This window comes from Grampus griseus (genome assembly GCF_964374135.1).
Source record: "Grampus griseus genome assembly, chromosome: X".
NCBI lineage: Eukaryota > Metazoa > Chordata > Mammalia > Artiodactyla > Delphinidae > Grampus > Grampus griseus.
Window position 1 is genome coordinate 29,835,673 of NC_138999.1, and position 15,811 is coordinate 29,851,483.

General features: G+C 36.6%; 1 protein-coding gene across 2 annotated transcripts in view; it reads left to right on the plus strand.

Moving 5' to 3' along the window:
* The window catches only part of TAB3 (TGF-beta activated kinase 1 (MAP3K7) binding protein 3), a 56,426-nt gene extending 40,838 nt beyond the window's left edge, over nt 1-15,588 (plus strand). The window contains exons 5-8 of one of the 2 annotated variants that reach the window (XM_082681071.1): nt 2,294-2,387; nt 5,806-5,889; nt 12,959-13,060; nt 15,379-15,588. In XM_082681071.1, coding sequence (XP_082537197.1) covers nt 2,294-2,387; nt 5,806-5,889; nt 12,959-13,060; nt 15,379-15,527 — 429 coding nt within the window. In that variant the 3' untranslated portion in view covers nt 15,528-15,588. Of the gene's footprint in view, nt 1-2,293; nt 2,388-5,805; nt 5,890-12,958; nt 13,061-15,378 lie in introns of those variants that run through there. The other variant, XR_014298502.1, reaches the window with a different exon arrangement.
* Nucleotides 15,589-15,811: the final 223 nt, after the last annotated feature.

A 15,811-nucleotide genomic window follows, 5' to 3' on the forward strand; every position in this document is an offset into this window, starting at 1 on the left:
GATAACGTAAGACAGTAAATCAGAAGTGCTGGCCAACTAAATAGTAGTGATATTAAGTACTTTCAGAGTTCTGAGATAGAAATGTTAGTTTTTGCTAGTAGGGTTCAAAGATGGGACACTTTCATGGAGAAGGGGGAAATTTAAGTTATACCTTGAAGGAAAAATAAGATTTTAATAATCAGAGAGCTTCCAGTTATTCCCTCCCACAAGTTTTTCCCCTTCATTCATCTTGTCCTGATTAATTGGGTTTTGGGACCAACCCACAATCCCAGACACGTAACTGGGGCCAAACCATGAAAGAACATTAGTGGTCTCCGACCTTGGTCTCTGAGACAACTTCTTAAACTGATGGAACAGGTGACTCAGGGTATTTCTGCCACCTTTTGGAAAAAAGCTTAGAATTTTTTACTTGGAAAGGTCAGATATAAAACATCCTGGTACTTTACAAACAAGTCTGAATTACACACAACCAATCTTGAAACCCCCTCCCCCATGAAAATACCGTATACTTTTGGACAAATGGTAGTAATGTTTCAGAAACAACTTTTTTTCCCTCAATCAGAAGCTATGAAGATAGACATAGGAATCTTACAGATAAACTCTTAGTTTTAGCAAGTTCCAGTGGTTCTACTGTCTTTGGAAATGAGCGTGGTGACGAGAGCTTTTTTGTTATTATAAGCCCATGTATAGTAGCCTCTTGAGTATAAAGTATATTATAATATTTCCATACTTAGTTACAGAGCTTCACTATTCAGGACTGCTGTGGCTGAAACATTCCCTTCCCCCTGCAAATACATAGGAAGGATTTGCTCCTTTAGGTACTTTCCCAGTGATTCTACAAAGAAAAGAATAGGTTCTTTCACATATTCCTAGGAAGACAGCATCACTCTTTGAAACCCTTGACCAAGTGCTTTATCTTTAATATAAATGCTCAGATATGTTTTAAACTTTTAATATTTAATTACAAGGTGTAAGCATTTTGCATGTTAACATCACATGGTTTGCCCCTAGGAAGGAGAAAAGGAAAGCAGTCCCTAATAAATATTTCTCAATGACTTTTTTGTTCCCCTAGCATTCTAAGGGATTGTAGCTCTTATTATATTCTGCCTGTTAAATCATTTAAAACTTTTGACACCTGCTAATGTAATGGGCATTCCCAGTTATTCTGATAATATGTCCTAACAGCATAATATTTTGCATTATTGGTAATTAAGATAACCCATTTTGCTTATTTTTCTTTTGTATTTAGTTTTTAGCAAAACTACATGTTTTTAACAGTATTGTCTTCCTATCATAGCAGATATTTATCTTTTACTTCATGTAGTTGAAATCACCTGAGTAACTGGGTTAATAGCTGTGCTGTGCTGAAGGATTCAGTACCCATGCCTCTGGAGTCTAAACTCTTATTTTTTACTGTACATATATGTAAATAGTAAGGAAATTCAGAATCTCGAGGGAAGTAGCAGCTTCCAAAAAGCTTTATTTAACTGAAAAATAGGGCTCTCTTCACATTTCAGAGTCTCATGTATGCCCCTGAAAGACCTAGGGAGTAGGCTGGGCTGGAAAGGTCAAGGCAGAAGGAAACAGAGTTGGAGGAAGAATGGAATCCATTTGTTTCTGAAATTTTCATGTACTAGATTAATAGCTTCCTTTGATCTAGAAAAAAAGACAAAGATTTCTATATAAGTTTATACGGAAGACCTCTATATAAATCCTGGCTTTATCAATTATGTTTCTTATAACCTTGGGAAAATGATATAACTTCTTTGTGCCTCAGCTTTCTCATGTATAAATTGGGGGTGATATCAGTACTTACCTGGGAAGATTGTTTTGAGGAAAGAATGAGAGAATTCTGGTGAACATAGTGCCTGACAATTAATAAGCATTAATTAAAATTAGTACTGTGGTAATTTTTACCAGCCTTGACGAGACTAAAATCGTGGACGTTGCTTGTTTAAAAGGTTGATTCTTAGTTTCCCTTACCATGAAAACGTAGACGTAAAATACTCTCAATGCTTTGTGATTAAAATATGGTAGTATTTGTATGAGAGAACATAGTGTAGTATTACAGCCCCGCCACATTATATGCAGATTTTGTTTATATGTGGCCATATTGATGTCACCACTTTATTCCTTGAAAAACATACAGGACTTCTTAAACATGTCCTCTAACGGATTAGGGCCATTTTCTTGGTAATAACCAATCAGAACGATTAACGTGAATAGCAGTTCTTAAATGTTGGGCTTGATAATGACTTTCCCACAATTGCTATTTTGGGTCCTTTCTTACTAGCCTGAGGAAATGACAAGATTGAGAAGCATGAACAGACAACTCCAGATAAATGTTGACTGTACACTGAAAGAAGTTGACCTCCTTCAATCTAGAGGTATAGACTTGATTATTTGGTAAACCATAAGTAATAGTGTGGTGTTTTAAGCTGCTTAAATAGCAATCATTTTGGTTTTACAGATATAATGGATAAAAACTCTCTTAAAAGATCACAGTCCTGGTAGAGATCCCTCACTCCATGGTCATAGATCAGATTTGGGTGATCAAAAAATAGTATTACTTTGGCAACTTCATCATTAAGTTCTTACCATTTAGACTGTTTTATGTTGTTACTCTGTATTTATCCTCTTTTAGTCATTTACTGTGAATATTTTATAAATTGCTGGGGTTTAATTCTAAAACGTAGTAGATTTATATTATGTGATAAGTCATCTAAGTTATCTGTAAAAATAGGGATCCCAAATCAGAACATCAGATTTCTCACTTTAAAAATAAGTTCCATATGTGGTTTTTTATGTTATCTGTTACATGAAAACATTCAACTCTATCTTAGATATTTTGTTTTGGGGTTTTTTTTTTGGCTGTCTTATAGAAGTATACTACAGTAGAAGCTTGCTTAATTGACTTCGATTTACCCTACTTGCCAGGTTAGAGATATTCTTCATTTTCCTCTGTAAAATACACAGCCAGGAGAGGCTGCATTCTGGCACGTCTCTGTACTATTGCTCGCATCAGCTGAATTGTCTGCTTACCAAGAGTCAGTTGTGCCTGTTTTTAAACCCGTTTAAATTACAGAAGTATTGTAACTGGCATAATGTTTTCAAAACTGACATGAATGCAGGAGAAGCTGCTCTTTCTATAAAAGCCATAGGCAACTGCTTTTTAAAGACTCAAAAGCAAACACTTAAAAAAGAAATATATAGGGACTGTGAATTAGATATGGGTGTAAACAACTGAAAATGATTACAGAGGAAAATCAGAGGATTCTATTCTCAAATGTTCTTAAAGTATCTTTTTTGCTCCATTCTAAAATCAAAACAGGGAATTATAGATCAGGGTGCAGCAAACTAGCCTGCTCTCTGTTTCTGTAAATAGTTTTAGTGGAACATAGCCAGACCCATTTGTCTGCATATTGTCTGGGGCTTCTTTTGTGTTTCAGCAGCAGTTGAGGGCTTACAACTGTATTACAGGTCCACAAAGCCTAAAACTTTTATTATCTGGCCCTTTACAGGAAAAGTTTGCCCACCCCCACTTTAGATCATCATGATGGGTGTAGTTAATTTAAGAAAGACAATATAAGAAGTCTGGTCAACAGATACATAAAGAAAAGGTCTTGGTCCAACATTAAAATATTGCTATGTTTATATGTTTTGTTACATTAAAGTGGGCCTGGGCTTCCCTGGTGGCACAGTGGATAAGAATCCGCCTGCCAATGCAGGGGACACGGGTTCGAGCCCTGGTCCGGGAAGATCCAACATGCCACGGAGCAACTAAGCCCGTGCACCACAACTACTGAGCCTGCGCTCTAGAGCCTGCGAGCCACAACTACTGAGGCCCGCGCCTAGAGCCCATGCTCTGCAACAAGAGAAGCCACCACAATGAGAAGCCCACACACTGCAAAGAAGAGTAGCCCCCGCTCACCGCAACTAGAAAAAAGCCTGCACGCAGCAACCGACCCAGTGCAGCCAAAAATAAATAATAAAGTTGGCGTGTAATTTTTCTTAAGAATTCCGTTTTAGTCAGCCACCCCTCCCCCACCACCACTTAACTATTCTTAATTATGGCAGCTAAGAGAGCTTCTACTGTATTTTAAAGTACCCCGTTGCCATTTTAAGGCAAGATTATACAGTAGAAGCAGGGGAACCAAAAAGATACGGAACTCTCTGAACAATAGACAGAAGCACATTTCCATGTGAAAGTTGAGCAATCTGGTTGGGTACCCTTGAAGTTAATTTCAGAAGCCTAGGGGACTCTACAGCCTAGTAGCTTTAAGCAATGAAAGAACTACTGCGTGGGGGTTAGACAAACTATTGCTACTATATTAGAAGGTTGCATCAATTTTTTTGCTTAATGTGTTCTTTGAAGCTAAACAAGAAACACTGAAACATTTGGTTGGGATATTTTTAGTAAGCCTTATGGGACCTAGAAATTAGATCATCAGCTGTAACTTAAGTAATTGAAGAAATACTTATGCAGCATCTTAAAGCATAAAAAGATATAGTTAATAAATGAAATAGCATTGTGGCTTTCATGAGCCATCACAGGAATTATTTTCAGAAACTTATTTAAAAATAGCATATCTAAATGGATTAAAAGCATTTGTGTATAGTACCTGCAAGGAAAACTGTTACTGAGGTTTTATAAACACAGAGCTGTGTTTTTGGTGTCTGTTGGGCAACAAAGAGCTCTTTTTTGGTGCTTAAGCAGTTCTAAATCTCCCTTCATAAGGGGTCCAAATATATCCATTTTATACTAAATTGTACTCCTCCATCCTGTGGAAAAATTTTATACTGAGTTTTCAGCCTAAATTTTTAAGCCAGAGAAGGAATCTAGACATTTTGGGGGGCAGGGCATTTAGATTAGATACAAATCAGTGCGCGAGTTGATGAAAAGCAGCTTCATTGTTGGTTTTGGTGAGGAAAACTTTTGTTGGGGGAGAAAATTAGGTCTAGAAATCAAGAGATCCAATATATTTGAACTATCAGTACCACATATCATCCTCTGTAAATAAACATGTATACAGTTTCAAAGCTTAACTGGAATTATGCAGAACTGGCAGATTGTGATGATGGGTTCACAGATGTGAAGGTAGGACCCAAAGTTGGCACTGGATCAAAACTGACCTTGCCGTTGTCATGTCAGGAGAAGGGGCTGAAACAGACACTGTATCAGGGAGTGAACATTTTGAGAGAGGTGAGATTGTTCTATCTGTTATTCTGAAATTGGCAGCATATCATCTTTTATTATTGATAAGTCTGTAGGGAACATTTAAGATTCTCCTTTTCTTGAAGATAGGAATCCCTGAGCTGCTGCTATCATAACAACTTGATTAATCTTGGTAAATTTATGTGTAGCTTCTTCCATACTTGAATTTATAATGGATAAAATTTTAAGGTTAATATGAAAGACATAAACGTGAGCTTTCTCATGGTTTTGTTCATTAAAATCAAAACAAACAGAGAAAACAGTTGTCATCCTTTCATTTCTCTTCTTCATTTACCTCCCTATGTGCGCCACATACTTAATCCTGTGTAAAGAGATGAGCTTTATAGTTAGAAAAATGTTCCTTTAGGTGATACATTGTAGAAAGACACTGAAGTGGTAGTTTGCTTGAGTATTTTCTCAAAACGGTAAAACAGTTTCAGTGGGAGAAGGGTAGGATAGTATAATGATTTTTGAAACCCTGGAAAAACAGTTCCCCTTTTTACATGTTTATTTCCATATTTTCCTCAACAAAAATTTCAAATAACAGGAGAAAAAGTCCTAAATGCTTGCTGATTTTATTTTCTTTATAGGTAACTTTGATCCAAAAGCTATGAATAATTTTTATGACAACATAGAACCTGGTCCAGTTGTACCACCCAAGCCACCTAAAAAAGGTAAGTAGGGAAATGTCACAGACGTCATAGAAATGAATATGAAAATTCCTTGGCAGTTCACCTAAAAAGCTGAAGAAATTTCCATTAGAGATAGCATTTTAAAAGTTACCCTATTGATGTTACTGTGGCAATAATGAAATGTCCCCAAAACCTTAATTTCTAAAAAGTACTAAATAACTCCTAGAGGTCAAAGGTAACTAAAATACGATATACAATTTATTTTGTAAAAAATAACTTGAAAAAAATTGTTATTTTGTATAGTTGATTTACACTGTTACGTTAGTTTCAGGTGTACAGTGAATTTGGTTCTGTTATACATATACCCATTCTTTTTTCAGATTCTTTTCCCATGTAGGTTATTACAGAACTCTATTACAGAGTAGAGTTCCCTGTGCTATAAGTAGGTCCTTGTTGAGTATCTGTTTTATATATAGTTGTGTATATGTTAATCCCAAGCTCCTAATTTATTCCTCCCCCACCATCTTTCTCCTTTAGTAACTGTAAGTTTGTTTTTGAAGTCTGTGAGTCTGTTTCTATTTTGTAAAGAAGTTCATTTATATCATTTTTTAAGACTTTTATGGCTGAGTAATATTCCAGTGTGTGTGTGTGTGTGTGTGTGTGTGTGTGTGTGTGTGTGTGTGTGTGTGTGTGTATGTGCCACATCTTCCATACCTTCTTTATCCATTCCTCTGTCGATGGGCATTTATGTTGCTTCCATGTCTTGCCTATTGTAAACAGTGCTGCGATGAACATTGGGGTGCAGGTACGTTTTCAAAGTATGGTTTTCTCCAGATGTATGCCCAGGAGTGGGATTGCTGGAACATATGGTAGTTCTGTTTTTAGTTTTTAAAGTCATCAGTGATATTGGCCTGCAGTTTTCTTTCTTTGTGACATCTTTCTCTGGTTTTGGTACCAGGGTGATGGTGGCCTCGTAGATTGAGTTTGGGAGTGTTCCTCCCTCTGCTATCTTTTGCAAGAGTTTGAGAAGGATGGGTGTTAGCTCTGCTCTAAATGTTTGATAGAATTCGCCTGTGAAGCCCTCTGGTCCTGGGCTTTTGTTTGTTGGAAGATCTTTAATCACACTTTCAATTTCAGTGCTTGTGATCGGTCTCTTCATATTTTCTATTTCTTCAGTCTTAGGAGATTGTACGTTTCTAAGAATTTGTCCATTTCTTCTAGGATGTCCATTTTTTGGGCATAGAGTTGCTTGTAGTAGTCTCTTAGGATGCTTTGTATTTCTGCGGTGTCTGTTGTAACTTCTCCTTTTTCATTTCTAGTTTTATTTATCTTGATGAGTCTGGCTAAAGGTTTATCAATTTTGCTTACCTTTTCCAAGAACCGGCTTTCAGTTTCATTGATCTTCTCTATTTTTTCTTTGTCTCATTTCTTTCTCTACTAATTTTAGGTTTTGTTTGTTCTCTTCCAAGTTACTTTAGGTGTGAGGTTAGGTTGTTTATTTGAGATTTTTCTTGTTTCCTGAGGTAAGATGGTATTGCTATAAACTTCCCTCTTAGAACTGCTTTTGCTGTGTCCATATGTTTTAGATCTTTGTGCTTTTTTTTTATTTGTCCGTAAGCATTTTGTGATTTCTTCGGTGATCCATTGGTTAGTACCATGTTGTTTAGCCTCCATGTGTTTGTTTTTTGCACTTTTTTTCTTGTAGTTGATTTCTAATCTCATAGTGTTGTGGTTTGAAAAGATGCTGATATCATTTCAATTTTCTTAAATTTACTGAGGCTCAGTTTGTGCTCAGCATGCCTGGAGAATGTTCCATGTGCACTTGAGAAGAATGTGTATTCTGCTGCTTTTGGATGGAATGCTCTATAAATACCAATTAAGTGCATCTGGTCTAATGTGTCATCTTAAGGCCTGTGTTTTCTCATTGATTTTCTGTGTGGATGATCTGTCCATTGATGTACGTGGGGTGTTGAAGTCTGCCACTATGAATGTGTTTCTGTTAATTTCTCCTTTGAAGGCTGTGTTAGCATTTGCCTTATTAAGGTGCTCCTATGTTGGGTGCATAGATATTTACAATTGTGATATCTTCTTCTTGGATTGGTCCTTTGATCATTATGTAGTGTCCTTCTTTGTCTCTTGTGTCTGATATGAGAATTGCTACTCTGGGTCTCTTTTGACTTCCATTTGCATGGAATACCTTTTCCCATCCTGTCACTTTCAGTCTGTGTTCCTAGAACTGAATTGGGTCTCTTGGAGACAGCATATACAGGGGTCTTGTTTTTGTTTCCGTTCAGCCAGTCTGTGTCTCCTTGTTGGAGCATTCAGTCCTTTTACGTTTAAGGTAATTATTGATATGTATGTGCTTGTTGCCATTTTCCTAATTGTTTTGGATTTGTTTTTGCACGTCTTTTCCTCTTTTGTTCTCTTGTGATTTGATGACTATCTTTAGTGTTGTGTTTGGATTGCTTTTTCTCTTTTGTGTATCTGTTGTAGATTTTTGGTTTCTGATCCCCATGAGTTTTGTTTTTGTTAACTTTTATTGGAGTATGGTTGATTTACAATGTTGTGTTAGTTTCAGATGTATAGCAAAGTGAATCAGTTATACATACATATATCCACTCGTTTTTAGATTCTGTCCCATATAGGCCATTACAGAATATTGAGTAGCGTTCCCTCTGCTGTATATAGTAGGTCCTTATTAGTTATCTATTTTATATACAGTAGTGTGTCTGTCTGTGTCAATCTCCCAATTTATCCCTCCTCTCCTTACCCCCAAGTTTGTTTTCTACGTCTATCTATAACTCTCTATTTTGTAGATAAGTGAACTTGTACCCTTTTTTGAGAATCCACATATAAGTGATATCATATGATATTTGTCTTTCTCAGACTTACTTTGCTTAGTATGATCATCTCTAGGTCCATCCATGTTGCTGCAAATGGCATTGTTTCATTCTTTTCAATGGCTGAGTAATTAATATTCCATTGTATATAGGTGCCACATCTTCTTTATCCAGTTCCTCTGTCGATGGACATTTAGGTTGCTTCCATGTCCTGGCTATTGCAAATAGTGCTGCAGTGAACATTGGGGTACATGTATCTTTTTGAAGTATGGTTTTCTCCAGATATATTATGCCCAGGAGTGGGACTGCTGGATTGTATGGTAGCTCTATTTTTAGTTTTTTGAGAAATCTCCTTACTGTTTTCCACAGTGGCTATACCAATTTACATTCCCTCATCCTTTGGGAGAACCTCTGCCATATAATTTTCAGTTTGTGGGTCTCCCACCTGGTGGGTATGGGATTTGATTATATGGGGAAAGTGCCCCTCCTACCATCTCTTTGTGGCTTCTTCTTTGCCTTTGGACGTAGAATATCTTTTTTTTCGGTAGGTTCCAGTGTTTTTTGTTGATTGTTGTTCAGCATTTTGTTGTGATTTTGGTGGCTTGGTGAGAGCAGGTGAGCTCAAGTTCTTCTACTCTGCTCTGTTGTCTCCCTTCCCCCAAAATAAATGGAAACTGTATATAATATAGTTTAAATTTACTCAGCATTATAAAAACTATAGTCCTAAAAGATAATTCTTACAGTGTAATGGGAATTTTAAAGGTTTTATTTTAGAATGGGAAGTTTGGTCTGCAGTAGATCTACGATTATTTAATTGACAGGCCACAAAAGAATCCTTGTGTACTCAACAGGCGGGCATAACACTTAGATTGGGACTAGGACAAAGGAAATCCTACATGACCAAGATTTGAGGAATCACTTTTGCATAGTTATTAAATCATTTCTGTGTGGTATTAAATCTTTTCTTTTGAGTTTTATGTACCAAATGTATAACTAGCATTGCAGTATCTTAAAAAATCATTCTTATACTTCTCAAGCCTGTGGTCAAGTATGCATTTCATATCTTAACCCTCTTTGGTTTAAAGAACTCAAGGTAGGTTGATCATGAGGACATACAATATTGGAGAAGGCCTTACTTACAAAAGTTACCTACAGGGGTAACGTTTTAAAATCACATCAAACTGATTAATCAGAGAATTTTAATTCTACACAAAAATAATGTTACCTAACCTAAACAGCTTTGTGTTCAACACTCGGTACAGAGTGTTTTAAGGATTTCATTTATAGGTGGCAATGCAGTACATGTTCTTTTTATTGTTTAATACTATTGGGTTGGCCAGTTCGTTCAGGCTTTTCTGTAAGATGTTACAGAAAAACTTGAATGAATTGTTTGGCCAAGCCAATACTGTGGATGTTTTGACTGCTCTGCATTTAAAATAGCCTACTGCTGTCTAAAAATGGTACAAAGAATCTTAGTGGATGACTACCAAGTACCAGATTTGTATCTACTAAGGAAGCATTGCCTAGTGGTAATCCGGTTAATTGATTCAAGGGCTGTGGGAGGAATCACCCTGTTTAAGGGATATGTCCACTGTGAGCCACCTTATTAGCATAAACTCTATGGTCTGAAGGGCCCACCATAATTAACAAGGACACTCCTGTCTCTTGAGAAATTTCAGGATTTTAGAGGTTATCTGCCAGGAGCTGGGGCCAAAGCTAGAGCTTTCTTTGAGCAAGGCCAAATTCTTTACAACAGTTAAAGTAGTGCTTAGAAGGAAATTTATAGCCTTCAGTGCTCACATAAGACAAGGAGATCTAATGTCAATGACATTAAAATTCTACCCTAAGAATATAGAACAAAGGAAGTGAAAAGAAAGAAAATACAAGAAACATCAATGAGACAGAAAATACAAACAACAGAGAAAGGCATCAAAGCCAAAAAAAGCCAAAACTTCTTTGAAGGATAAACAAAGTCAGTAAACTCTCAGGTTGACTGATCTCGAAGAACAGATTACCAAAATCAGCAATGAAAGATGAGGCTACCTGTTAAAATAAGGGAATGCAGTGCACATCTTTATGCCAGTAAACTCGACACTGTAGATGAAATGGACACATCTTGAAAAATACTGAGAACAAGATGAAAAGGGAAATATAACTAGTTATATATGTAATTAAAGAAATTGAATCCATTATTAAAAGTTTTCCCAGAAGGAAAACTTTAGACCCAGATGGTTGCACCAGTGGGTGAATTCTATCAAATATTTAAGGAAGAGATAATGCCAATCATACAAACTCTGAGAAAACTATCAAATATTTAAGGAAGAGATAATGCCAATCATACAAACTCTGAGAAAATAAGAGGAAGGAATGCTTCCGATTTTCTTTATGTAGCCAGCAGGACCGTGATTCTAAAACCTGATAGCCATTACCTACCTCCCCAAAAGAAAACAAAGTTACAGATCAATAACCCTCATAACATAAACTTAATAAAGTATTCCCAATAGAACAAAAGATAGATAATACATCATGACCAAATTGGGTTTAGCCTCAGGAATGCAATATTAAGAAAGTAAAGGAGAAAAAGCATATGATCATTTCATTAGATACTGAAAACCATCTGATAAAATTCAGCAGATGACATGATTATTTGCAAAGAAAATCTAAGGATACCAAAAATTAGAACTAATAAGTGAATTTAACAAGGTTTTGGGATATAAGGTCAGGATCCAAAAACCATATTTATATATATTAGCCAACAATTGGAAAGTGGAAATAAAAGGATAATTACAATACCATCCAAAAAATGACACTTAAATGACACTAATAAGTTTCACCAGATATGTACATTGAATATTATAAAACACTGCCAAAGGAAATTAAAGAAGACCTAAATAAACCATGTCTGTTATTAAATCAGTTTTATTAAGGTAGCTATTCTTTTCAGATTGGTGCAATACCAGATTTACTGTTTTTTTCTTTTTTTGGTAGAAATTAAAATTCATATGGAAATGCAGAAGACCTAGAATATCCAAGTGGAATATAGATGTTTATCTGAATAATAAGTGTGATAATTAGAGAAAGAAGGAAAGACAGAAAGGGAGACTGAGAAATCTTTTTGGACCAGACTTTGTAGTTAAGCAACGCAAGTGTGTGTGTGATAAGCTGCCTCAGCTGATTCAGAAAGTTGTCCCCCCACCCCCAACCTTGACATTGGTAACTCATAGTGGCGAGAGCACTGACCTTGGTGTGGTACAACTTAACTTGAGCGCTGGTCCTGGTTGTCTTGGCCACCTGACCTTGTTCAGATCCAGAGCGGTGCTTCTGTACAGGGTTGTTGTAAGAGTCAGCGAGAAGGAAGTATGTGATGCTATAAAAGTGGTTAACAGTTCTAAGAAGTAGAACTTTACCTTAGTCTAGTCTCTGGAGCCTAAGATGTTCACTCTGCTTTTGTTTTACTCTGATAACAGTGTTTAAGATTGTGGAGCACTGATTTCCAAAGGTAGGTTGTACTAGAGGGCTGCTTATGGGCTCCAAACTGATTACAAAATGTAAGATCTTTCTTCGGTTCTTAAGGGTAAATCATATGAAGTCTGCCATTTTTTGTTTTTACTTAATACAAAACGCTACTTACTAACTGCCTATACATTAATAGAAACAGTATTCTCGCAAGAAATTGGTAATTGGTGTGCCTGCAGTCCATGTTGTGAAGTGTCTGCTAGGCTTTTGCACACACAGGTAACTGGAATTTATGAAAGATTGGGGAGTATGTATTATCAGTATATAGTATTACTTTGAGTTGGTTCTGATTTTTCAAGTACTGCTATTATGGTTTACTGTTACCATTAATGCAATGTGTTCTTGGGTTAGCCTTATATGGGTGGTGTACTTTAAACCCATAATTTTCTAGTAACTACTGCTTAATCAGGGAATTGCTAAAGTATCATCTCCCGAATTTTGTGTTCATATTGACATTTAATTATACTGAGTTTGCACCCCTAACTCACTAGAAAGTGGGAAACTGGTGAAATAAGTCATTTATTCCAAGTAATTAGAGAGGATGGAAAAAGTGGATACCACCTTATCCACTGCTCTGGATAGGTTGTAAGAGCAGTATTAAATATGGGACTTACCTTCATGGGAAAACTAAAGGTAGCATGAGGTAAAAGAGTAAATACTCAACTGTGTGTGCTGCGAAAGGTCCTTGTGAGCCTGTCCGCTCTTCTAATGCACAGCTTGATCCCTTCTTCCTGGCTTTGCTTCTTCTCATGCAGACTCATCAGACACCTGCACAGTTGAGAGGAAAGCCCGAAGAATTAGCGTGACCTCCAGAGTACAGGAGGACATCCATGACACCCAGGCAGCAGCTGCAGATGGTTTGTACTTGTGTGTCTGGAGTTTGTGCAAAATGTCCAAACACACGTGTTAACCCATGTAGAGTTCTCATAAGTAAAGGCCAACCTTTTTTTTTCCCTTAAGAAATTACTCTCTACTGAGTTTCTAAGGCTGTGCTGTCTAATAGAAATAACAGTTGAAGCCACGTACATAATTTAAAATTTTCTATTAGCCAAAGTAAAAGAGAAAAGTGAAATAACATTTCACTATGAAATCAATATAAAATTAGTGAGGTATTTTATTTTACATTCTTTCATACTAAATCTTCCTTTTACACTTAGAGCACACCTCAGTTCAGAGTGGCTGCATTTCTAGTGGCCACCACATGGGACAGAGTCCTCTAAAAATAATAGTATCTAGGAAACAAGGCCAAGTAAATAAATAAAAAACAACTTCAACTTGAACGTTTTGGACTTTACAATATCTTATCAAAAGCAGATTAATATTATAAGAAAACTTTGTACTCTTAACAGAGGTAACAAGTTCAGGTTTTGCACCACTTTCCCTTTAACATTAAAGTATTACATTTTTTCTGTTAAGATTTCCTTAGTGTACTTTTTATTTTATTTTGTTTAACATCTTTATTGGAGCATAACCGCTTTACAATGGTGTGTTAGTTTCTGCTTCATAACAAAGCGAATCAGCTACACGCTCAAATTTAATCTTAGTCCTGACCACCCATAGAATTCCTTTCTCACAAACCTTCTACAACTTTCTATATTCGTATTAATTTCTCCCTTATTTTCTTTCCCGTTTAGAAATAACCAGCTTTATGACAAATTACTTTCTGTTCTCTTAACAAAACACATTTTCATTCCTTATGCCCCTTCTTTTTCCTTGCATACAAAGATGTTTTTCCTTATGAGTTTTTAGTACTTTTACTTACATATTTTAATTAGAATTCGTAACCTTAAAGCCTTGGTTTCTAGCAAAATCTAAGAAGTAATTATGAACTGTTTGCCAGTCAGGAAATGCTGGTATGACAAACTATGAACATATCCTATAACCTACTTTCTTTCTTTAATAACCTAATTAATTTCTTTCTTTAGTGGGTCCCAAGACATGTCCAGTGAACGCAAACAGACTTGTTTAGCAGTTAATGTTCTCGTATCTTATTTGGAAATGATCCGAATATTCAGTGAATTCCCATTGCTTAATTTAGCAGTTTCAAAAGTTACCAAAAATCTGGAGAAACTGTTCTGTGTAGGCAGTCCTAAAACATTATTCCTCAAGAGTTCACCTAAAAACTCTCATCTCATTTACCTTTAAAGTTTCATCATATCAACTTATTTTCTTGCTGACAAATTTTGTAACAGGAATAGTAACATCTTATTTGACTTCTAGTCAAATTGACTCTATGGTCTGTATGACAAGCCAAGTTCCATGTTGTTACCTAGCCCCCCTTTATTTTTTTTCTTGTTGATGAGAGTTAGTTACCTTTGAAATTTGCATTTTGAAAATGGCCTAGATAAGCATTCCTGGAGTAGACCGGCTAGACCTTTGGCATCTCAAAGGCATAGGAGGAGAAATGCAAGCTTCTCCTAGGTGGACTTTGTTCCTTAAGGCCAGATCCACCCCACCCCCCACTACTACAAGCCTCTTAAGATAAATAGGGGAGGTTTTTGGGATTGGGGAATGGTGAAGGATTGTGGGCTTTGGATTGGATTGTTCCTGGGGCTACACCTCTGGTCCTGGAAAAACCTGAATTTGTAAAACAGGGACAGCTATTTTGAATTTATCAAAGGATCGACATACCCATCCACCCTATGATAGAATGTTTTTTATGAACTGTCACACCACTTATAAGTCATTATGATTAAAAACATGCATATTGTGGAGCTGAAAGTCTCATGGAAGAAGGCACACATTTAATCAATGTTTGATATAGTATGACTAGTACTACGGGGGGGTGGAGTCATGGGCGGGCCGAAGTTGTGAGGGAAAACTTCAGAACTAATTTAACATGCTATATAACATTTCTCATTGTTTTCACTTGGCTGGAATATAGCATAACTATCCACTATCGAGAGATGATTAATTAACTTGGAAGGTAGTCTGTACTGGACTTCTATCTACTTGTAGGAAAAAAGTAAATTGTTGAGAACAAAGTAGAAAATATATCATAAACTTACTATTTAGTTCTGCATTTCTAGTAGCTATGTATACTACTGGCTTTGTCATTTCACAATACCACTTTCCTTGCTTTTGGGGGGTAATTTTGAATTTCCGTTTCGATGATACTTAGAAAAAAATTCACTCTGTTTTCTGTTTTCTCTCTTTTATTCCTAACTTCTCTCAGAGCATCCAAGTAGCTCCAAACAGAGTCCTCGGACACAACCTCGAGATGAAGACTATGAAGGGGCTCCATGGAATTGTGATAGCTGCACCTTTCTGAACCACCCCGCACTAAATCGCTGTGAGCAGTGTGAGATGCCACGGTACACTTGAATTCCCAAGAGTCTGCACTAGGTTGAGAGTGAAGCTTTGAGCGCCCATTAGAAAAAAAGGAAACCTGGGGAATCTGTTCATCTGCCCAGCCTTTTCATTTCATATAACATGGTGGGGGGGGGGGTGACAATGCAGCCGCTTGTGCTCAATAAAGAAAAATGGGGAGGGTTTTTTTCCCCCTTTCTTAACTCATTGCAGAGTTACAGATCGAAAGGGATACTTGAAATGGGGAAAGGATTCACTCCTGAAAGAATGTACACAGAGAAGTCAAGAGCTCTTCTGTG